At 39.6% G+C, this 25,732-nt stretch overlaps 1 protein-coding gene across 13 annotated transcripts in view; it reads right to left on the bottom strand.

The window, feature by feature from the left end:
• Positions 1–25,732, bottom strand: part of Abca16 (ATP-binding cassette, subfamily A (ABC1), member 16) — a 179,648-nt gene that overhangs the window by 42,267 nt on the left and 111,649 nt on the right. For 12 of the 13 annotated variants that reach the window (XR_005499417.2, XM_039101179.2, XM_039101180.2 and 9 more), the window contains 3 exons: positions 11,289–11,387; positions 9,815–9,986; positions 1,244–1,541 (listed from right to left, as the gene is read on the bottom strand). Coding sequence is in view for 12 of the 13 variants with exons in the window: in XM_039101179.2 (XP_038957107.1) it covers positions 1,244–1,541; positions 9,815–9,986; positions 11,289–11,387 (569 nt within the window). In the remaining variant the exon portion in view is untranslated. Of the gene's footprint in view, positions 1–1,243; positions 1,542–9,814; positions 9,987–11,288; positions 11,388–21,458; positions 23,216–25,732 lie in introns of those variants that run through there. The other variant, XM_039101189.2, reaches the window with a different exon arrangement.

Genomic DNA, 25,732 nt, shown 5'->3' with positions numbered 1-25,732 from the left:
CAAGGCTATTAGTGGGTTTTGTTGAGTTCTATTAAGCCAGTGAGAGTGGGTAAGTAGAGTAACCCTAAGCTATAGTGCTATAAACCTCATTCTTACAGAAGCCTCACAATTTTCTTAAAGTAGTTAAATTCCAGTTTGTTCTGTGCTTTTGGTTAATGTTTGGTGTTCTAAAATGCTTGACTTTAAAAAACAGTTTACTCAGGTGAAAAGGGGATAACATTTGAAATGTAAATTCATAAAATATACAAGAAAAATAATAAAATTAAAAAACTGTTTACTCAAAGTTTAAATTCATCGTAGGCTAGGTCTTGTACTTTTCAACATAGCATAGATATTGAATGAGTTAGCTAAGCTCATTGTTTTTCGCATTAATAAAAACAATACAGAGAACATATAGACTTATGGTTCTTACCAAGGGTACATACAGAGTAAATCAATTGAACAAAACAATTACCTACATCATCTTCAGAGATTACTTATGAAGTCAATTAACTCTTCAGCCACTGGTTTATGGAATGACTAATTTTAAAAAGGATAGCCTTCCTATAGAGGAACCAACATCCCATAATGTGAGAGCTCTGGAAGACGCTAATCTTTCTTTTCTTTTTTTTTTTTCACTTAAAAAATTTATTAGATATATTTCTTTACTTACATTTCAAATGTTATTCCCCTTCCTGGTTTCCTGTCCATAAGCCTCCATCCCCTTCCTTTTCCCTCCCCCATAAGGGTATTCCCCCCACACATCCCCCTTACTGCCCCCCCCCATATTCCCCTGCACAGGAGGTCCAACCTTGGCAGGACCAAGAGCTTCCCCTTCCACTGATGCCCCAAGGCTATTCTCTGCTACATATGCAGTTGGAGCCCTGGGTCAGTCCACGTATAGTCTTTCGGTAGTGGTTTAGTCCCTGGAAGCTCTGGTTGGTTGGCATTGCTGTTTTCTTTCAATGAGAATAAGACTTATAAGGCTAAATTGAACAGTAGCAACATATCTTCATCTTTCCCATCCCCATAAAAGGTGATGAAATTAGCAAAGACATATTCAGCCAAAAAATGTCTCCACAATTACTAACTTGTGGACAGTTGTGTCTAAGTGCATATTTTGCTTTTGATTTAGCTACTTTTATGATACTTGTAATTAGTGGGATGAGAAAGAAACAAGTAGTTAAATATCATAATTATAGCCATTGCATGATAAATAGGTCTTTATAGAGTGTAGTCAATTCTTTTTGTAAATGAATCTTACCTTTTATTTTTTTTAAGCTTTGATTCTTTGACTTTAGAAAAATCTTCAGGTTTTTTATGAGATTCAGAGCTAAATCAGAATTTCCTGAAATTGAGTAAGGCACAATGGTTTTACCATAGTGACTCAAATTCAGTTCCCTTTCAGGTATATCATTATCATCTAAATGCAGAGATAATAAGAGATATGTAGTGACAACCAAAACTACTATTATCTGTAGAAACATCAACTTCCAGTTGCGGCCAATGAATAGTGCTCTTTTTATAAACATGGAATAAAATTGCTGGCGGTAAAGTGGAACCTATAAAGAGAAAGGAAAAATGGTATTTTGATAATTAGAGATTCAAGAAGGATATGCATGATGGATTTCATTCATCATGTTTTGAAATGGAATGAACTAGAAAATATCATCCTGAGTGAGGTAACCCAATCACAGAAAACCACACATGGTATGCACTCATTGATAAGTGGATATTAGCCCAAAAGCTTGAATTACCCAAGATGCAATCCACAGACCACAGGAAGCTCAAGAAGAAGGATGACCAAAACGTGGATGCTCCCACTCCTTCTTAAAAGGGGAAAAATATCAATAGGAGGGGATATGGAAGAAAAGTTTAGAGCAGCCACTGAAGGAACGGCCATTCAGAGCCTACTCCACATGTGGCCCATATACATACAGCCACCAAAAATAGTTAAGATTGATGAAGCTAAAAACATGCATGCTGAAAGGGACTGGATATAGATCTCTCCTGAGAGACACATCCAGAGCATGTCCAATACAGAGGTCAATGCTAGCAGCAAACCACTGAACTGAAAACAGGACACCCTTGGGGGAAATAATTAGAGGAAAGATTGAAAGATCTGAAGGAACTTGCAACCCCCTAAGAACAACAGTATCAACGAACCAGAGCTTCCAGGGACTAAACCACTACCCAAAGACTGACCCAGGGCTCCAGCTGCATATGTAGCAGAGGATGGTGTTGTTGGGGGCACCCATGGAAGGGGAATCCCTTGGTCCTGCCAAGGTTGGACCCCCCAGTGCAGGGGAATATGGGGGTGCAGTAAGGAGAATGGATGGGGGAATACCGGTATGGGGGAGGGGGAGGGAATGGGGGCTTATGGACAGGAAACCAGGAAAGAAAATAACATTTGAAATGTAAGCAAAGAAATATATCTAATAAAAATAAAAAATGAAATATATGATGCAAAAATATTCATAAAATGTAATACAAATAAATTTTAGTTGACCCCAGTAAAGACAAAGTAAATAATTTATTTGTGCACTATTAATTTAAAGCATTAACACCTGGCTTCTAACTACAGTAAAACTCTTCAGATCATTTTGTGTGTGTGTGTGTGTGTGTGTGTGTGTGTGTGTGTGTGTGTGTGTGTGTGTAAGGGCAGTGCTAGGGGTCAAACTCTTTTTTTTTTCATGGTATTTATTTTATTGGATATATTTCTTTATTTACATTTCGAATGTTATTCCCTTTCCCGGTTCCCTGTCCATAAGGTCCCTATCCCCTCCCCCTCCCCTATAAAGGTATTCCCCCTCATAAACCCCCCTTACTGGCCCCCAAATGACCCTGCACTGGGGGTCAAACCTTGGCAGGACCAAGAGCTTCCCCTTCCACTGGTGCCCCAACAAGGTCATCCTCTGCTACATATGTAGCTGGAGCCCTGGGTCAGTCTTTGGGTAGTGGTTTAGTCCCTGGAAGCTCTGGTTGGTTGGCATTGTTGTTCTTAGGGGTTGCAAGCAACTTCAGCTCTTTCAATTCTTCCTCTAATTCCCCCAAAGGGGATCCTGTTCTCAGTTCAGTGGTTTGCTGCTAGCATTCACCTCTGTATTCGACATGCTCTGGTTTTGTCTCTCAAGAGACATCTATATCCGGTCCCTTTCAGCATGCACTTTTTAGCTTCATCAATCTTATCTATTTTTGGTGGCTGTATACATATGGGCCACAAGAGGGGCAAGCTCTGAATGGCCATTGCTTCAGTCCCTGCTCTAAACTTTGCCTCCATATCTGCTCCTATGAGTATTTTCACCCCTTTTAGGAAGGAGTGAAGCATCCACACTTTGGTCATCCTTCTTCTTGAGCTTCCTGTGGTCTGTGGATGCATCTTGAGTAATTCAAGCTTTTGGGCTAATATCCATTTACCAGTGAATGCATACCATGTGTGTTTTTCTGTGATTGGGTTACCTCACTCAGGATGGTATTTTCTAGTTCATTCCATTTGCTTATGAATTTCATGAAGTCATTGTTTTTGATAGCTGAGTAATATTCCATTGTGTGGATGTACCACATTTTTTTCAATCCATTCTTCTGTTGAAGGGCATCTGGGTTCTTTCCAGCTTCTGGATCTTATAAATAAGGCTCTATGAATATAGTGGAGCATATGATGTCTTTGTTGTATGTTGGAGCATCTTTTGGGTATATGCCCAGGAGTGGTATAGCTGGGTCCTCCCTCAGGTAGTGCAATGTCCAATTTTAGTGCAATGTTCAACATCCAGACTGATTTCCAGAGTGGTTGTACCAGTCTGCAATCCCACCAACAATGGAGGAGTGTTCCTCTTTCTCCACATCCTTGCCAGCATCTGCTATCACCTGAGTTTTTTATCTTAGCCATTCTGACTGGTGTGAGGTAGAATCTCAGGAATGTTTTGATTTGCAGTTCCCTGATGATTAAGCATGTTGAATATTTTCTTAGGTGCTTCTCGGCTATTCTATATTCCTCAGCTGGGAATTTTGTTTAGTTCTGTACCCCATTTTAATAGGGTTATTTGGCTCTCTGGAGTCTAACTTCTTGAGTTCTTTGTATATTTTGGATATTAGCCCTCTATCAGATGAAGGATTGGTAAAGATGTTTTCCCAATCTGTTGGTTGCCATTTTGTCCTAATGACAGTGTCCTTTGCTTTACAGAAGCTTTGCAGTTTTATGAGGTCCCATTTGTCTATTCTTGATCTTAGAACATAATTCATTGATGTTCTGTTCAGGAAATTTTCTCCTGTGCCTATGTGTTCGAGACTCTTCCCCACTTTTCTTTCTATTAGTTTGAGTGTACCTGGTTTGATGTGGAGGTCCTTGATCCACTTGGACTTAAGCTTTGTACAGGGTGATAAGAATGGATCGATTTGCATTTGTCTCCATGCTGAACTCCAGTTAAACCAGCGCCATTTGTTGAAAATGCTATCTTTCTTTCATTGGATGGTTTTAGCTCCTTTGTTAAATATCAAGTGACCACGGGTGAGTGGGTTCATTTCTGGGTCTTCAATTCTGTTCCCCTGATCTATCTGCCTGTCTCTGTATCAACACCATACGGTTTTTATGACTATTGCTTTTAACACTGCTTGAGGTCAGGAATGGTAATTCCCCCCAAAGTTCTTTTATTGTTGAGTATAGTTTTTGATATCCTGTTTTTTTGTTATTCTGAATTAATTTGAAAATTGCTCTTTCTATCTCTACAAAGAATTGAGTAGGAATTTTGCTGCAGATTGCACTGAATCTGTTGATTGCTTTTGGCAAAATGACCATTTTTACTATATTAATCCTGCCAATCCATGAACATAGAAGATCTTTCCATCTTCTGAGATCTTCAATTTCTTTCGTCAGAGACTTGAAATTCTTGTCATACAGATCTTTCACTTGCTTGGTTAAAGTCACATCAAGGTATTTTATATTATTTGGGAGTATTATGAAGGGTGTCATTTCCCTAATTTCTTTCCCAGCCTGTTTATCCTTTGAGTAGAGGAAGGCTACTGATTTGTTAGAGTTAATTTTATTCCCAGCCACTTTGCTGAAGTTGTTTATCAGGCTCAGTTGTTCTCTGGTGGAACTTTTGGGGTCACTTAAGTATACTATCATATCATCTGCAAATAGTGATATGTTGACTTCTTCCCTTCCAATTTGTCTCCCTTTGACCTCTTTTCATTGTCTGATTGCTCTGGCTAGAACTTCTAGTACTATATTGAATAAGTAGGGAGAAAGTGGGCAGCCTTTTCTACTCCCTATTTTAGTGGGATTGCTTCAAGTTTCTCTCCATTTAGTTTGATGTTAGTTGCTGGTTTGCTGCATTCTGCTTTTACTATGCTTAGGTATGGGCCTTGAATTCCTGATCTTCGAGAACTTTTATCATGAAGCCGTGTTGAATTTTTTCAAATGCTTTCTCAGCATCTAATGAGATGATCATGTGGTTTTTATCTTTGAGTTTGTTTATATAGTGGATTGTGCTGATGGATTTCTATATATTAAACCATCCCTGCATCCCTGGGATGAAGTCTACTTAATCATGATGAATGATCCTTTCGTTGTGTTCTTGGATTTGGTTTGCAAGAATTTTTATTGAGTATTTTTTTGCATCAAGATGAATAAGGGAAATTGGTCTGAAGTTCTCTTTGTTAGGTCTTTGTGTGGTTTCAGTATAAGAGTAATTGTGGCTTCATAGAAGGAATTTGGTAGTGCTCCGTCTGTTTCTATTTTGTGGAATAGTTTGGACAGTATTGGTATGAGTTCTTCTACGAAGGTCTGGTAGAATTCTGCACCAAACCCATCTGGTCCTGGGCTCTTTTTGGTTGGAAGACTTTTAATGACTGCTTCTATTTCTTTAGGAGTTATGGAGTTGTTTAGATGGTTTATTTGTTCCCGATTTAACTTTGGTACCTGGTGTCTGTTTAGAAAATTGTCCATTTCCTCCAGATTTTCCAGTTTTGTTGAATATAGGCTTTTGTAGTAGGATCTGATGAATTTTTAAAATTTCTTCAGATTCCGTTATGTCTCCCTTTTCACTTCTGATTTTGTTAATTTGGATACTCTGTGTGACCTCTGGTTAGTCTGGCTAAGGGTTTATCTATTGTGTTGATTTTCTCAAAGAACCAGCTCCTGGGCTTCATTCTTTGTATAGTCCTTTTTGTTTCTACTTGGTTAATTTCAGCCCAGATTTTGATAATTTCCTGCCTTCTACTCCTCTTGGGTGTATTTATTTCTTTTTGTTCTAGTGCTTTTAGGTGTGCTGTCAAGCTGCTGATGTATGCTCTCTCCTGTTTCTTTCTGCAGGCACTCAGAGCTATGAGTTTTCCTCTTAGCACTGCTTTCATTGTGTCCCATAAGTTTGGGTATTTTGTATCTTCGTTTTCATTAAATTCTAAGAAGTCTTTAATTTCTTTGTTTCTTCCTTTATCACGTTGCCATTGAGTAGAGCATTGTTCAACTTCCATGTATATGTGAGCTGTCTATCATTATTGTTGCTATTGAATACCAGCCTTTGTCTGTGCTGATCTGATAGGATGTATGGGATTATTTCTATATTCCTGTATCTGTTGAGGCCTGTTTCATTACAGAGTATGTGCTCTATTTTGTAGAAGGTATAATGTGGTGCTGAGAAGAAAGTATATTCTTTTGTTTTTTGATGAAATGTTCTATAAATATCTGTTAAATTCATTTGGTTCATAACTTTTGTTAGTTTCTCAATGTCTCTGTTTAATTTCTGTTTCCATCATCTCTCCATTGATGAGAGTGGGGTGTTGAAATCTCCTACTATTATTGTGTGAGGTGCAATGTGTGCTCTAGTTATAGCAAGGTTTTTCTTTTCTTTTCATTTTTTTTTTGTGAATTTAGGTGTCCTTGCATTTGGAGCATAAATATTTAGGATTGAGAGTTCATCCTGGTAGATTCTTCCTTTGATGAATATGAAGTGTCCCTCCCTTATTTTTTTTGATGACTTTTGGTTGAAAGTTGATTTTATTTTACATTAGAATGGCTACGCCAGCTTGTTTCTTGTGAACATTTTCTCAGAAAGTTGTTTTCCTGACTTTTACTCGGAAGTAGTGTATGTCTTTGTCTCTAGGTGTGTTTCCTATATACATCAAAATGCTGGGTCCTCTTTATGTATCCAGACTCTCAGTCTATGTCCTTTTATTGGGGAATTGAGTCCATTGATATTGAGAGATATTAAGATTGTGATTGTTTCTTTGTGTTATTTTCATATTTAGAGGTGGAATTATGTTCATGTGTCTCTCTTCTTTTGGTTTCGTTGCAAAGAGATTACTTTCGTGCTTTTTCTAGATGTAGTTTCCTTCCTTGTGTTAGAGTTTTCCATCTATTATCGTTTGTATGGCTGGATTTGGAGAAAGATATTGTGTAAATTTGGTTTTGCCATGGATTATCTTGGCTTCTCCATCTATGTTAATTGAGAGTTTTGCTGGATATAGTAGCCTGGGCTGGCATTTGTGTTCTCTTAGGGTCTGTAAGACATCTGCCCAGGATCTTCTGGCTTTCCTAGTCTGGTGAGAAGTCTGGTAAAATTCTGATAGGTTTGCCTTTATATGTCACTTTACTTTTTTCCCTTATTGCTTTTAATATTCTTTCTATGGTTTGGCCATTTGGTGTTTTGACTATTATGTGAAAGGTGGGATTTCTCTTCTGGTCCTATCTATTTGGGGTTCTGTAGGCTTCTTGTATGTTTATGGGCATCTCTTTCTTTAGGTTAGGGAAGTTTTCTTCTATAATTTTGTTGAATATAATTACTGGCCCTTTAAGTTTGGAGTCTTCACTCTCTTCTATATCTATTATCCTTAGGTTTGACCTTCTCACTTTGTCCTGGATTTCCTGGACATTTTGGGCTAGGAGGTTTTCCCGTTTTACATTATCTTTGACAGTTGCGTCAGTGTTTTCTATGGTATCTTCTGCTTCTGAGATTCTCTCTTCTATCTCTAGTATTCTGTCAGTGATGCTTGCAGGTATGACTCCTGATCTCTTCCTTAGGTTTTGAACTCTAGGTTTGTCTCCCTTTGTGCTTTCTTTATTGTTTCTATTTCCATTTTTAAAGCCTGGACAGTTTTGTTCAATCACTTCACCTGTTTGGTTGTGTTTTCCTCTAATTCTTTAAGGGATTTTTGTGTTTCCTCTTTAAGGGCTTCTACTTATTTACTTGTGCTGTTCTGCATTTCTTTAAGGGAGTTATTTATGTCCTTCTTAAAGTCCTCCATCATTATCATAATCTGTGATTTTAAATCTAAGTCTTGCTTTTCTGGTGTGTTTGGATATCCAGTATTTTCTGTGGTGGGAGAACTGGGCTCTGATGATGCCAAGTAGTCTTGGATTTTGTTCCTTATATTCCTGTGCTTGCCTCTTGCCACTGGGTTGTCTCTGGTGTTAGCTTGTCTTGCTGTTTCTGAGAGTGGCTTGACCCTTCTGTAGGCCTGTTTGTCAGTACCCCTGTAAAACTGTTTTCCTGTCTTCTTTCAGCAGTTTCTGGGAACGTGTGCTCTGCTCTCCTGGTGACTGTCTTTCAGCTCTCGGTGTGGGCAGGAATCAGAAGGGTCCTGCCCATGATTACTCCTATGTCCTTGCACCCAGGGGGCATAGTTGGCACTTGGGTCAGGAATGTGGGCAGAGGGTAGTCTTCTCTGATTTCTCAGGAGTGTCTGCACTTCTTGAGGGTCCAGCTCTCTCCCCCATGGGATTTGGGTGCAAGGAGCTGTTTGACCGGTTCAGTTCAGTTCTGGGCGCAGACCAGAACCGCAGGTATAGGCAGCTGACTCTTCCTATATTCCTGTGTCCAAAGGCACTATGCAGTTTCCTCTTGGACTAGGGATGTGGGCAGAAGTGGCAATCTGTCCTGCAGTTTCAGGATGGTCTGCACGTCTGAGTGTCAGCTCTCTTCCCCATGGGATTTGGGTGCAGGGAACAGTATCAAACTCTTACACATACTAGGCAAGCACTCGATCACTGAGTTATGCCACTGATCCCAAGATTCCATTAAGAACTTATTATTAAAAAATAGAAAATCTGGCCAGGTTTGGTGGCATATGCCTTTAATCCCAGCACTTGTAAAGCAAAAGCAAGCAGACATCTCTTAGTTTGAGACCAGCCTGTTTTATACAGAAAGCTCCTGGCCATTCAAGATTACATAATGAGACCCTGTTTCAAAACATAATGAAGAAAACACACAAATGTTGGAAATTTTAGTGTTTTTATTTACCATAGAATCTTTTTTCCTTCACTTTGAACACTCCTCATAAAATAATTTTATTTTGCTAGGCACACATCATGTTATTCAGAGAGGAATTTCTTGATGCACAAGTACCTTCTGAACATGGTAGTTATAATTCTTGGTTATTACTGAACAAAGGGAGAGTTTCTAATGAGAAATTTAGAAAAGGGATTCTGAGAAATAATAATGGTGAGAGGAACAGCTGGGATTTTTATCTACAGCTCATTTCTTTTTTTATTGGATACTTTTTAAATTTATATTTCAAATGTTGTTCCCTTTACCAGTTTCTGGGACATAAGTCCCCTATCCCATCCTCCTTCCCTTCTTCTATAAGGATGTTCTCAGATCAACTCCCACAGATGAATCCATTTCTATCTGGATAAACTGGAAGCTTCTTTTGAGTGTAGACATTAAAAAATATGATATACCAAAAGAAAAATGCTATCAATTTGACAGTGGGAGGAAACTTGGAAGAAGTTAGTGAAAGAGAACTTGCTAGGGGCTAGAAAGAGTAAAGAGAAGGGGAAACTGACATAACTATATTTAAAGTAAAATATATAAAAATTAAAAAAATGTAATATGCTTACCCCAGTGTTAAATTTAACAGTAGCAATTTCCCTCAAATAGGGAAAAATTGGTTTGTTATAATTTCTGAGAATATTCACATTCTGCTGCTCATCTTGTCTCATCTTTTTGTATGTCAAGTAATAGGGTTGGATAGTCTGAATACTCCTTTGAGGAGCTGCCAGCTTATTGACCCTAAACATACATAGATACACAAAAGAGCACAAAGTATTTTCTTTTGATCATAGTCTGAAATTACTTTACTTCAAGAATATGAAGCCAGTCTATAAAATATTATAGAGTACTGATATTGCTCTTGGCTGCCTCCCAGAACTTGAAAGTAAGACCCTAGAGCTAAGGACACCATATACTTTGGACACAGGATTTAGAAAATTGAGCTGGAACTGACCTGGACGACTTCTACCAAGGACTAGCTCTCACAGTAATAGAAAAAGCTATGCAAGATGCCAATGTAGAAAAGGAATCAATAGTCCTATGCAGCTGTAAAAGCCTCCACAGCACAATGATCAGCTTGGCCAGATATCCCCAAGGGTACAATAAAAATCTAGCCAACTTCTTGAGGAGAACTCACTATAGCCACTTTTCCAAACCACACTTCCCAACTACAATCTATATATCTATCCTTAAAACCACAGAGAACTGTAGTTCTCAGCCTCATCAATGAAGTTTTTTTTTTCAGCAGATAAAGACCATTACAGACATATACAACTGGTTGAAATTCAGAGAAAAAACTGTGGATGGCCAACCTCAGTTGATAAATCTATAATGCAACTGCTATATATAAGGCTCAGGGAACAGCACAGAAGATGAGGTGAAAAAACTGAAATAGACAGAGGACCAGGATATCTGCTGTGTGACAGTGTCTTCTATATATAACAGGGAGTTGTGCTCATGTTATCATTTACAGTTGCCTAAACAAGTCCTGCATAATGGCTACAGCAGCTGATATGTCTTTGTGGATTCCAGAGATCTCACAAAGCCCCACTCTTAAGGAGCCGTATTTAATCAATGGCTGATAAGACAGGGAGAATACTATATCCAGGAATGAGCTGCTGATAGGTCATCCACTCCTGAGTGGTCATCCCTAACATATGCGAAACACTAGATGGACTCAGTAGTGTGTGTATGTGTAAATATATATATATATATATACATATATATATATGTAATGATTAATGAAGATGAGGTTGTGAATTTGAAAGCAGGCAAGGGTTGAGGGAGGAGAATGTGGCTGGAAATGATGTAAAAATAGTATTCACTCATGAAATTCTAAAAAAAAAGTTAAAAAAAGATGTATTAAGACTCAAGTTCGACATCTTTACATCTCTGCTGAATATACATGGAAGTACATTGCTATAAAATGGAATATCTGAAAATTTAGTGACACTTTATTTCAGCTGCAAAAGGGTGAGGTTTTTTCTTAAATTAACATACGAGTTTAGAGGCAGAAATTTTTTCCAGGTTATTATAACTCACTTAAGGAAAACCTCTTCCATTGTAGTGATTGAAGCTCCAAAGTTGGCAATGCCTAGTGCTTTTTGTCTCATTTCCAACTCTGTAAACAAAGTTTCAAATCTGTGAAGAAAGAAGGAAGAGTTGGTGTTGGGTCTGGTTAATTTATATATTCTTTGTTCATTTTGTTTCGCAGTAATAAAATAAAATGTAAGGGCTTCAGTTTTCTCCATTTAGTATTTTTAAACTGTATTATTTCCTATTATTTTTTCCCTTAAATTCTTATGAAAGGGAATAACACTTGAAATGCAAATAAAGAAATATATCCAATAAAAAAAAGAAAAAAGAAAATTGGACATAATACTATGTGAGGACCCAGCTATACCACTCTTGGGGCATATACTCAAAGATGTTCCAACATATAACAAGGACACATGCTCCACTATGTTCATAGCAGCCTTATTTATATTAGCCAGGAGCTAGAAACAACCCAGATGTCCCTCAACCGAGGAATGGATACAGAAAATATGATACATTTACACAATGGAGTATTACTCAGCTATTAAAACAATGATTTCATGAAATTTGCAGGCAAATGGATGAACTAGAAAATATCATCGTGAGTGAGGTAACCCAGTCACAAAAGAACACACATGGTATGCACTCACTGATAAGTGGATGTTAGGCAAAGAGAAGCTCAGAGCATCTACGATACAATGCACGGACAATATGGAACCCCGGAGAAGGAAGGCCAATATTTGGATGCGCCAGTGCTACTCAGTAGGCAAGAACATAATCTCTGGGAAGTAGAGGAAGAGAGGGGTCTGGGAGTGAGGAAGGAGGGGGACAGAAAAAGAGGGGCCAGTTCAGATATGACAGGAGATGGGGGGAAGTACAGAGGGTCAGGAACTTGAAAATAGATGTGTAGCAGTGGGGAATGGGGAATTGGGGGTAGCCACGAGAAAGTACCAGATGCCAGGGCCCAAGAAGTTCCCAGGACCCAACATGGTGAGGAGTTTAGCCGAAATACTCAACAAAGGGGAGATAGAATCCGTAGAGACCAGTGCATATATCCAGTGGATAGATATAGTCCACAGTTGAGGGATGGGGCCACCCACCCATCTCAAAAATATTAATCCAGAATGCCTCCTGTCAAAAGAAAATGTAGGGACAAAGAGTGGAGCAGAGACTGAAGGAAAGGTCACCCAGTAACTGCCTTACCTAGGGATCCATCCTATCTGCTGACACCAAACCCAGACCCTATTGCTGATGCCAAAAAGTGCTTACTGACAGGAGCCTTGTATATCTGTCCCCTGAGAGGATCAGCCAGAGCCGGACCAATACAGATGCGGGTGTATACAGTGAAACACTGGGCTGAGTGTGGGGACGCCAATGGGGAAGTTACGGCGTACTGTGGGAGCTGAAGAGATTTGCAACCTCATAGAAAGAACAATAATATCAACCACCCAGACCCCCAACCCCCATAGCTCCCAGGGACTAAACCACCAACAAAGGGGTGGACCCATGGCTCCAGGTGGATCCCCTGGGATCCATTGGAATGGGAACCCCTTGGTCCTGTGGAGGCTTGACGACATAGGATAGTGGAATGCTAGGCCACTGAGGCAGGAGTGGGTTGGTGGGTGGAGAGCACCCTCATAGAGGCAGGGGGAGGGAGAAGGGAATGGGGAGCTTGTGGTCGGGAAACTGGGAAGGTGGATAACGTTTGAAATGTAAAGAAATAAAATAACCAATAAAAAATGAAAAAAAATTCTTAAGATTGGGGATGGAGGTCAGTGGAAAAGTGTATGCACAAGGCCTTGAATTAAATCTCTAGCACTGCAAAGAAAAGAAAATAAATTCTTTTTTTAAAAAAATAGCTAGAAAATTTCAGAAGACTTTTATGTTAAATATAAGGAGTTGGTACATTACAATGAAGAATGACAAGTATAACATTAAAGTCATTAAAAATTATATGCCATATAATGAGTTTACCACATATCTCCCAAAAAATATCTCATGGAGAAAAGCAGATCTGCATTTTTTGACAAAATGCATAGCTTCAATCTAATAATAAGCAATAAAATCCAGACATTAATGAATACACTTTACAAAAAAACCAACAAGAGACTTGAATCAAAAAAGTGTGAAGTTGGTGGGAGAGAGGACAGACTGCCACTTCTGCCAATCTTTGCCGACATCCCTGGCTCAAGAGGAAACTACATAGTGCCTCTGGACACAGGAATATAGCAGTCGTCAGCGGCAGGTACCTGTGGTTCCGGTCTGTGCCTGGAACTGTATTGAACTGGTCAAACACCTCCCTGTACCCAAATTCTGTTGGGGAGAGAGCTGGACTCTCAGAAGTGTGGACGCTCCTGAGAAATTAGAGGAGACTACCATCTGCCCACATTCCTGACCCAAGAGGGAATCACCTAGTGCCAGCTGGAAAAAAAAACCCAGAACAGTGAAAACAATTCTCAACAATAAAAGAACTTCTGGGGGAAATCACCATCCCTGACCTCAAGCTCTACTACAGAGCAATAGAAATAAAAACTGCAGGATATTGGTACAGAGAGACACATTAATCAACAGAATAGAATAGAATAGAATAGAATAGAATAGAATAGAATAGAATAGAATAGAATAGAATAGAATAGTCAGAAATAAAACCACACACTTACAGACACTTGATCTTTGACAAAGAAGCCAAGATTAAACAAGGAAAAAGAAAGCATTTTCAATAAATGGTGCTTGTCTAATTGGCAGTATGTATTAGGAAAAATGAAAATAGAGATATGAAAGCCAATCATGAGGAGCGCTGACACACCTAAGAGCACTGGTAAGACCAAACCTTCTGCTCTGCGCGACTCACCTGGAGGCCTCAGCACACACAAACCCAGGAGCATTCTGGTTTTGGTTCTTTTTTTTTTTTTTCCGAAGCTGGGGACTGAACCCAGAGCCTTGCGCTTCCTAGGCAAGCCCTCTACCACTGAGCTAAATCCCCAAGCCCCCTACCCCAGGAGCATTCTGGAACAGGATCTTTCTGGTTTCTGCCTGTGCCCGGAGCTGACCTGGGCCCACAGATCTCTGTACCCAAATCCGACAGAAAGAAAGGTCTACAGGAGCGCTAACACACGGGATTACAGGAAGGTAAAGCCACTGTCTGAGGCAGCAAGACAAACTAACACAAGAGACAACCTAATGGCGAGAGGCAAGCACAGGAACAAAAGGAACAGAAACCAAGACTACTTGGCATCATCAGAGCCCGGTTCTCTCACCAAAGAAAATACTGGATATCCAAACGCACTGGAAAAGCAAGATTTAGATTTAAAATCACAGATTATGGTAATGATGGAGGACTTTAAGAAAGACATAAATAACTCCCTTAAAGAAATGCAGAACAGCACAAGTAAATAAGTAGAAGCCCTTAAAGAGGAAACACAAAAATCCCTTTAAGAATTAGAGGAAAAAGCCAGAAGAGACTACACTCTGCCCACATTTCTGACTCCAGAGGAAAACACCAAATGCCATCTGGGGCCCTGGTGCACTGGGGCTCCCAGAAAAGGCGGCACAGGTCCTCCTGGTTGCTGCCCTCGTGGAGAGCTCATAAGCAACACCCACGAGCAAACTTGAGCTGCGGGATCGCAGGTAAGACCAACCTTTCTACTCCAAGTGACCTGCCTGGTGAACTCAGGACACAGGACCACAGGAATAGCTGAAGACCTGTAGACAGGAAAAACTACATGCCCGAAAGGAGAACACTCTGTTTCCATAACTGGCTGAAAGAAAACAGGAAAACAGGTATATAGTACTCCTGACACATAGGCATATAGGACAGTCTAGCCACTGTCAGAAATAGCAGAACAAAGTAACACCAGAGATAATCTGATGGCGAGAGGCAAGCCCAGGAACCCAAGCAACAGAAACCAAGACTACATGGCATCATTGGAGCCCAATTCTCCCACCAAAGCAAACACTGACTATTCAAACACACCAGAAAAGCAAGATCTTGATTTAAAATCATATTTGATCATGATGCTGGAGGACTTCAAGAAAGACATGAAGAACTCCCTTAGAGAAATGCAGGAAAACATAAATAAACAAGTAGAAGCCTACAGAGAGGAATCACAAAAATCCCTGAAAGAATTCCAGGAAAACACAATCAAACAGTTGAAGGAATTAAAAATGGAAATAGAAGCAATGAAGAAAGAACACATGGAAACAACCCTGGATATAGAAAACCAAAGGAAGAGACAAGGAGCCATAGATACAAGCATCACCAACAGAATACAAGAGATAGAAGAGAGAATCTCAGGAGCAGAAGATTCCATAGATATCATCGACACAACTGTCAAAGATAGTGTAAAGTGGAAAAAGCTACTGGTCTAAAACATACAGAAAATCCAGGACTCAATGAGAAGATCAAACCTAAGGATCATAGGTATAGAGAGTGAAGACAGCAAATGCTGGCAAGGATGTGGAGAAAGAGGAACACTCCTCCATTGTTGGTGAAATTGCAGACTGGTACAACCATTCTGGAAATCAGTCTGGAGATTCCTCAGAAAATTGGACATTGAACTGCCTGAGGATCCAGCTATAACTCTCTTGGGCATATACCCAAAAGATGCCCCAACATATAACAAAAACAAGTGCTCCACTATGTTCATAGCAGCCTTATTTATAATAGCCAGAAGCTGGAAAGAACCCAGATGCCCTTCAACAGAGGAATGGATACAGAAAATGTGGTACATCTACACAATGGAATATTATTCAGCTATCAAAAACAATGACTTTATGAAATTCGTAGGCAAATGGTTGGAACTGGAAAATATCATCCTAAGTGAGCTAACCCAATCACAGAAAAACACACATGGTATGCACTCATTGATAAGTGGCTATTAGCCCAAATGCTTGAATTACCCTAGATGCCTAGAACACATGAAACTCAAGACGGATGATCAAAATGTGAATGCTTCACTCCTTCTTTAAAAGGGGAACAAGAATACCCTTGTTAAAAGGGGAATAGAGAGGCAAAGATTAAAACAGGGACAGAAGGAACACCCATTCAGAGCCTGTCCCACATGTGGCCCATACATATACAGCCACCCAATTAGACAAGATGGATGAAGCAAAGAAGTGCAGGCAGACAGGAGCCGGATGTAGATCTCTCCTGAGAGACACAGCAAGAATACAACAAATACAGAGGCAAATGCCAGCAGCAAACCACTGAACTGAGAACAGGAACCCCGTTGAAGGAATCAGAGAAAGAACTGGAAGAGCTTGAAGGGGTTCGAGACCCCATATGAACAACAGTGTCAAGCAACCAGAGCTTTCAGGGACTAAGCCACTACCTAAAGACTATACATGGACTGACCCTGGACTCTGACCTCATAGGTAGCATTGAATATCCTAGTAAGATCATCAGTGTAAGGGGGAGCCCTGGGTCCTGCTAAGACTGAACGTGATTGTTGGGGAGAGGGCGGCAATGGGGGAAGGATGGGGTGGGGAACACCCATAAAGAAGGGGAGGGGGAGGGATTAGGGGGATGTTTGCCCAGAAACCAGGAAAGGGAATAACACTCGAAATGTATGTAAGAAATACTCGTTAATAAAAAAAATAAACAAACCTTACTAAACTCAGAGCATACATTGCACCTCACACAATAATAGTAGGAGATTTCAACATCCCACTCTCATCAATGGATGGATTATGGAAACAGAAATTAAACAGAGACATATACAGACTAAGAGAAGTCATGAACCAAATGGACTTAACAGATATAGAACATTTCATCATACAACAAAAGAATATACAATCTCAGCACCTTATGGTACCTTCTCCAAAACTGACCATATAATCAGTCACAAAATAGGCCTCAACAGATACAGGAAGATTGAAATTCTCTCATGCATACTATCAGATCACCACATACTAAGACTGGTCTTCAATTACAACAAAAACAACCAAAAGCCCACATATACATGGAAGTTGAACAATGTTCTACTCAATGATTGCTTGGTCAAGGAAGAAATAAAAAATTAAAGACTTCTTAGAACTTAATGAAAAGGAAGGCATAACATATCCAAACTTATGGGACATAATGAAAGCAGTGCTGAGGAAAATTCATAGTTCTGAGTGCCTCCAAATAGATGTAGAGAATGTACACTAGCAGCTTGACATCAAACCTAAACCATCTAACAAAAAGAGCAAATACACCAAGAGAGGTAGACTGCAGGAAATAATCAAACTCAGGGCTGAAATCACCCAAGTAGAAACAAAAAGATTTATACAAAGAATCATCAAAATCAGGAGCTGGTTCTTTAAGAAAATCAACATGATAGATAAACCCCTAGCCAGACTAACCAGAGCGCACAGAGAGTGTATCCAAATTAACAAAATCAGAAATGTAAAGTGAGACATAACAACAGCATCTGAGGAAATTCAAAATATCATCAGATCGTACAAAAAAAATCCTATATTCAACAAAACTGGAAAACCTGGAGGAAATGGACAATTTTCTAGACAGATACCAGGTACTCAAGTTAAATAGGGATCAGATGAAACATCTAAACAGTCCCATAATGCCCAAATAAATAGAAGCAGTCATTAAAAGTCTCCCAACCAAAAAAAGCCCAGGACCACATGGGTTTAGTGCAGAATTCAATCACACCTTCATAGAAGACCTCATACCAATGCTGTCCAAACTATTCCACAAAATAGAAACTGACAGAGCACTACCAAATTTCTTCTATGAAGGCACAATTACTCTTATATCTAAACCATGCAAAGATCCAACAAAAAAGAGAACTTCAGACCAATTTCCCTTATGAGTATCAACGCAAAAATACTCAATAAAATTCTCAAAAACCGAATCCAAGAACACATCAAAACAATCATCCGTCATGATCAAGGAGGCTTCAACCGAGGGATGTAGGTATGGTTCAATATACAGAAATCCATCAAAGTAATCCACTATGTAGACAAACTCTAAGAAAAAAACACATGATCATCTCATTAGATGCCCAGAAAGCATTTGACAAAAATTCAACACCCCTTCATGTTAAAAGTCTTGGAAGTATCAGGAATTCAAGGCCCGCATATAAACACAGTAAAAGCAATGTACAGCAAACCAGTAGCTAACATCAAACTAAATGGAGAGAAACTTGAAATATTCCCGCTATAATCATGGACTAGACAAGGATGCTCATTCTCTCCCTACTTATTTAATACAGTAATCAAAGTCCTATCCAGAGAAATGAGACACCAAAGAAGATCAAAGGGATACGAAGTATAAAAAAGAAGTAAAAATATCACTATTTGCAGATGATATTATTCTTAAGTGACCCCAAAAGTTCCACTGGAGAACTACTAAGCCTGATAAACAACTTCAGCAAAGTGGCTGGGAATAAAATTAACTCTAACCAATCAGTAGCCTTCCTCTACTCAAAGGCTGAGAAAGAAATTAGGGAAATGACACCATTCACAATAGTCCCAAATAACATAAAATACTTCTGTGTGACTCTAATCCAGCAAGTGAAAGATCTATATGACAAGAACTTTAAGTCGCTGAAGAAAGAAATTAAAGATCTTAGAAGATGGAAAGATCTCCCATGCTCATGGATTGGCAGGATTAATATAGTAAAAATGGTCATTTTGCCCAAGGCAATCTACAGATTCAATGCAATCCCCTTCAAAATTCCTACTCAATTCTTTTTTTTCTATACAGAAACCTGTTTACTTTTAACAAAGATAAATCAATATTTTCAAATATTAAAAAATCAATCTAGATATGCATACAAAAGGAAGAAAAGCTATCTCTCCATAAACATCTATACACAAATATTCACAGAAGCATTATTATTGATAACCAAAAGGGAATAATAATCTGAATATCATCTGGTAAACAGTATATAAAATGTGGTATATTCAGAGGCATCTTGCCTTCTTTACAGAGATAGAAAGAGCAATTTTCAAATTCATTTGGAATAACAAAGAAAAAACAAAAAACAAAAAACAAAACCAGGGTATCGAAAACTATACTCAACAATAAAAGAACTCCTGGGGGGAATCACCATCCTGACCTCAAGCAGTATTACAGAGCAATAGTCATAAAAACTGTATGGTATTGGTACAGAGACAGGCAGATAGATCAGGGGAACAGAATTGAAGACCAAGAAATGAACCCACACACCTGTGGACACTTGATGCTTGATAAAGGAGCTAAAATCATACAGTGGAAAAATGATAGCATTTTCACCAAATGGTGCTGGTTCAACTGGAGGTCAGCAAGTAGAAGATTGCAAATCGATTCATTCTCATTGCCCTGTACAAAGCTTAATTTCAAGTGGATCAAGTGCCTCCACTTAAAAGCAGATACACTCAAACTATTAAAAGAAAAAGTGAGGAAGAGCCTCAAATACATGGGCACTGAGGAAAATTCCCTGAACACAACCCCACTGGCTTATGTTCCAAGATCAAGAATTGAGAGATGGGATCTCATAAAACTGCAAAGCTTCTGTAAGGTAAAGGACACTGTTATTAGGACAAAGCAGCAACCAACAGACTTGGAAAAGATCGTTACCAATCCTACATCTGATAGAGGGATAATATCCAATACACATAAAGAACTCAAGAAGTTAGACTCAAGAGATTCAAGTAATCCTATTAAAAATGGGGTACAGAACTAAACAAAGAATTCTCAGCTGAGGAATATCAAATGGCTGAGAAGCACCTAAAGGAATGTTCAACATCCTTAGTCATCAGGGAAATGCAAAACAAAACAACCCTGAGATCCTATCTCACACCAATCATAATGATCAAGATCCAAAACTCAGGTGATAACAGATGTTATCAACGATGTGGAGAAAGAGGAACACTCCTCCATTGTTGGTGGGATTGCAATCTGGTACAATGCTCTGGAAATCAGTGTGGAGGTTCCTCAGAAAATTGGACATAATACTACCTGAGGACCCAGCTATACCACTCCTGGGCATATACCCAAATGATGTTCCAACATATGACAAAGATAAATGCTCCATTATGTTCATAGCAGCCTTATTTATAATAGCCAGAAGCTGGAAAGGATCCAGATGCCCTTCAACAGAGGAATGGATTCAAAAAATGTGGTACATCTACACAATGGAGTGCTATTCAGCTATCAAGAACAATGACAACATGAAATTCATAGGCAAATGTATGGAACTAGAAAATATCATCCTGAGTGAGATAACCCAATTACAAAAATACACACATTGTATACACTCATTGATAAGTAGATATTAGCCCAAAAGCTCGCATTACTCAAGATACAATTCACAGACCACATGAAGCTCAAGAGGAAGGATCCAAAAACCAATGTGCAGATGCTTCAGCCCTTCTTAAAAGGGGAAACAAAAATATTAGGAGGAGATATGCAGACAAAGTTTGGAGCAGAGACTAAGGAATGGCCATTCAGAGCCTGCCCCACCTGGGGATCCAGCCCATACAGCCACCAAATCTGGACAATATTGATGAAGTCAAGAAGTGCATGCTGACAGGAGCCTGTTACATCTGTCTCCTAAAAGGCTCTGCCAGAGAATGTGAAGTACAGAGGCAGATCTTCGCAGCCAACCACTGAACTGAGAACAAGGTCCCCAAAGGAACAGTTACAGAAAGGACTGAAGGAGGTGAAGGGGTTTGCAACTCCATAAAATCAACAGTACAAAGTAACCAGAGCTCCCAGGGACTAAACCACTACACAAAGAGTACACATGGACAGACCAATGGCTCCAGTACACATGTGGCAGAGGATGGCCTTGTCGGGTGCCAATGGGAGGAGAAGCCATTCATCCTACCAAGGCTGGACACCCAAGTGTAGGCAAATGTCATGGTGGGGAGGAGGTAAGGGGGATGGTTGGGGAGGGGGAACACCTTCATACAAGAAGGGGGGAGGAGGGATGGGAAAGGAATTTATGGACAGGAAACTGGAAAAGGGATTAACAGTTGAAATGTAAATAAAAATATCCAATAAAAATAGATCAAAAAATAAAAAATGGAAAAGACAAAAAAAGCAAAGTGAAAATAGCTCCATATTTGTCACCTTGCACAAAGCTCAAGTCCCAGTGGATTAATGACCTCAACATAAAACCAGATACACTGAATCTAATAAAATAGACAATGGCAAAGAGCCTCAAACTCATTGGCACAGGGGGAACCTACCTCCAATGGCTCAGGCTCTAAGATCAAGAATTGATAAATGGGACCTCATGAAACTGGAAAGATTCTGTAAGGCAAAGGACACTGTCAGTAGGACAAATTGGCAGGCAACCTACAGATTGGGAAAAAACTTCATTTACCCCATATCTGATAGAGGGCTAATGTCCAAAATATACAAAGAACTCAAGAAGCTAACCACCAAAAAACCAAATAACCCAACCAAAAATGGGGTATAGAACTAGACAGAATTTGCAACAGAGGAATATCAAATGGCCAAGAAGCACTTAAAGAAATGTTCAAAGTCTTTAGTGATCAGGAAAATGAAAATCAAAATGACCCTGAGATCCCACCTTATACCAATCAGTATAGTTAAGATTAAAAACTCAGGAGACAGCACATGATGGTGAGGAGGTGGAGAAAGAGGAACACTTTAGATTGTAGACTGGTACAACCACTCTGGAAATCAGTTTGGAGATTCCTCAGAAAATTGGAAATAGATGTACCTGAAGCTATGCCACTCTTGGGCATATATTCAAAAGATGCCCCACCATGCTACAGGAGCACATGTTCCAATATATTCATAGTGGCCTTTATTTGTGATAACCAGAAGCTAGAAACAACCCAGATATCCCAAAATAGAAGAATGGATACAGAAAATGTGGTTCATTTACACAGTGGAATACTACTATTCCTCTATAAAGAATAAGGACATTATGAGTTTTGTAGGCAAGTGGATGGAAGTAGAAAATATCATCCTGAGTGAACTAACTTAGACCCAAAGGGACATACATGGTACATACTCAATAATAGATATTAGCCAAAAAAGTACAGAATACCCAGGATTCAATCCACAGAACTCAAGAAGGTTAACAAGATAAAGGGCCCAAGAGAGTATGCCTCAATTCCACTTGGGAGGGAGAAGAAAGCAATTATGGTGGGGGGGGGACCTGGGTGGTAAAGGGGACAGGGAGTGGGGAAAGGAGAACACCATCAGGTATTGGGAGGGGCGAATCAGGAGTGAAGCCCTGAGGGGCAGCACAAAGAATGGAAACAGGTAACTTCTGGAGGTAGGAGGCGGGGAGACCCTCTAGAATGTACCAGAGACCTGGGAGGTGACAGACTCTGAGGACTCAAAAGGAGGAACCTTAGATGAAATGCTCTACAGTGGGGAGAGGGAACTTGTAGAGCAACCTCCACTAGAAAGACAGGACGTCTAGTTGAGCAATGGGGTTGCCAACCCACAGTCAAAAACTCTGATCTAGAATTGTTCCTGTCTGAAAGAACTTCGGGGACAAAAATGGAGAAGAGCCTGAGTGAAAAGAGGTCCAGTGACAGGCCCAAACTGGGATACATCTCAAGGGAAGGCTCCAAGGCCTGACACTATTACTGATGCTATGGTATGCTTACAAACAGAAGTCTAAGATGACTGCCCTCCAAAAGGTCCAATGAAGAGCAGACTGAGACAGAAGCAGATACTTATACCTAACCAATGAACAGAAGTCAGGGACCCCTGTGGTTCAGTTAGTGAAAAGGTGGAAGAAGTTGATGAGGAGGACGACCCTATAGGAAAACCAGTAGTCTCAACTAACCTGGACTCTAGAGATCTCTCAGACACTGAGCCACCAACCAGGCAGCACACACCAGCTGATATGAGGCCCTCAACACATATACAATAGAGGACTGCCTGGTCTGGCCTCAGTGAGAGAAGATACACCTAATCCTCTAGAGACTTGAGTTCCCAGGGAGTGGGGAGGTCTGGTGGGGTGGGAGTAGGGGGTGGGGACATCCTCTAGGAGACTGGGGTGGAATAGGGAGGAGGTATGGGATGAGGAACAGTCAGAGGGTGGAATGGTAAGGGGATCAAGACTGGACTGTAGAAAAAGATAAAATAATAATAAAATAATGATAATGATAATGATAATAATAATAATAATAATAATAATAAAGACTAGGCACAAACTCTCATATTAGGATTGGGCAAGGCAACCCACTAGGAGGCAAAGAGTCCTAAGCAAGAGAGTCAGAGACACCCCCACTCCCACTGTCAGGAAAGCCTCAAAATCACCAAGCTAACAATCATATATGCAGATGATCTGTCACAGATTCATGCAGGCTCTGTGATTGCTGCTTCAGTCCCCTTGAGTCCAGGAGCCTTTCTTGGGCTTGATTTTGTAGGTTGTATTCTCCTGGTGTCTGACTCCTGTGGTTCTTAAAATTCTTCCTCAGTTGGAAGACTTTTAATTACTGTTTGTGTTTCATTACAAAACAAAAGTTTATTAAAGTTGATTATCTGATCTTGATTTATTTCTGGTAAGTGGTAGATATTGAGATAATTACCCATTTCTTTCAGATTTTCCAATTTGGTTGCATACAGGTTTTTACATTTATTTATTTATTCATTTATTTTTAATGATTCTCTGCAAGCACTTTTTGTCATCAGCAATAGTGTCAGGGATTGGCATCTGTGGATGGGATGGTAGGAAGGGTGGTCTCTGGATGGCCTTTCCCTCAGTCTCTGCTTCATTTATTTTGTCCCTGCATTTACTTTAGACAGGTACAATTCTGGGTGGATGTATTATTTTCTTATTGTTTCTACTTCATTGATTTCAGTCCTGAGTTTGATTATTTCTACTCCTTTTGGGTATAATTTCCTCATTTGGTTCTAGAGTTTTTCAGATGTGCTGTTAAGTTACAAGTATGAAATTTCTTCAAAATTGTTTTGTCGGCACTTAGTGCTTGCTATGAATTTGCTTCTTACAACTGCCTTCATTGTATCCCCAAAATTTGGGTATTGTGCTGGATAATTTTATGTCTCAACTTGACACAAACTGAAATCATCTGAGAGGAAGAAACAGGGCATTTTTTAAATTAGTGATTGATGTTAGAGGGCCAAGCCAATTATGGGTGGTGCCATCCCTGGCCTTGGTGATCCTGGGTTCTAGAAGAAAGCAGGCTGAGCAAGCCATGTGGACCAAGCAGGTAAGTAGCACTCTTCCATTGCCTCGGCTTCAGCTTCTGCCTCCAGGTTCCTCTGCCCTGTGAATTCCTGTCCTCACTCCTTTTGATGATGAGATGTTATATGGAACCATGATAGAAATAAGCCTTTTCCTCCTCAAGTTGTTTTTGGTCATTTTATACATTTTTTCTGATTCTATAAAGTTTTCAGTGCCTTAGTTTCTGTTTTGACCCATTTCATTCAATAATGAGCTGCTCAGTTTCCATTTGTTTGTGAGCTTTCTCTTCTTGATACCCAGTCTTTCTATAAAAATGGAACTTTGAATTTTCATTAGAAATGCACAAGTGTTCCAGCTCTCCATATCTTTATAACAATTGGCTACTTTTATATTTTGATTTGATTATAAGCCATCTTTGTATTTTTTGTAGAAACTTCTATACAAATGACTTGCCCAATTTTTAAATTGGAAAAAATTCACATACTTTGGTTACATTCTCTGCCCTCAACCCTTCCCAGACACTTCTTGCTTTACTACGTACCCAGCTTATGCCCCTTCTCGTAAAAAACAAGGAAACAAAACCAAACAACCCAAAAGCACGCACATAACCCCCAGTAAACCCCACAAAATTGGAAGCAATAATTTATGAGCAAAAGACCAATAGAAAAACATGCCCCAATAAAACAATGAAACTACAACACATCGAGATTGCCTTTGTTGGTCACCGATGCTGGGCATGGGGCCTACCTCCCAGTGTGCTTGATACAGACAGTGAGACTCTATGAAAAATTAATTTTTCTTTGCAAACAGGTGTAAACTGCAGCTACCTTTTTGGTTAGGGGTCAGAGTACATGTATACTTCCTCTCTAAAAACTTGAACACCATCTGGCTTGAAACTGTGCGGGAGCTGCCGCTGCTGACCAGTGAACTGACCTACTGATTTCCTGACATCGGAGATGGGATTTACTTAATTATTTTTTCTAAACAGGTTCACTTCCCCATATCCTTTCTTTCTACTACCTCTGTTGGGTGGTGAGCTATAAGAGAGAGTAAAGCATTAAAGAACCATCATTAAAAGTAGGCTTTAAAAAATTAAAGTTACAGGTTGGTTCTCCTAGTTTGTGTCACCATTGTGCCAGCACATAATGGATGCAGGCCACTGTTGTACGTCGCAGGGTTTGTAGCTGGGTTGATGGTTACCTTTCTCCTCTGATAGCATGCATAGTGTATTTGAAAATCTGCATCTAGTACCATGAACTAAGTCAGTAAGGTAAGGCAGCTTGAAATCTGTGTCCAATGGGATATGTGTTATCTTTAGAAATG

The sequence above is a fragment of the Rattus norvegicus genome, chromosome 1, assembly GCF_036323735.1.
Source record: "Rattus norvegicus strain BN/NHsdMcwi chromosome 1, GRCr8, whole genome shotgun sequence".
In the NCBI taxonomy this organism is placed as follows: Eukaryota; Metazoa; Chordata; class Mammalia; order Rodentia; family Muridae; genus Rattus; species Rattus norvegicus.
Note: the sequence above shows the minus strand (reverse complement) of the source record. Positions and strands in the feature narration are given on the sequence as shown.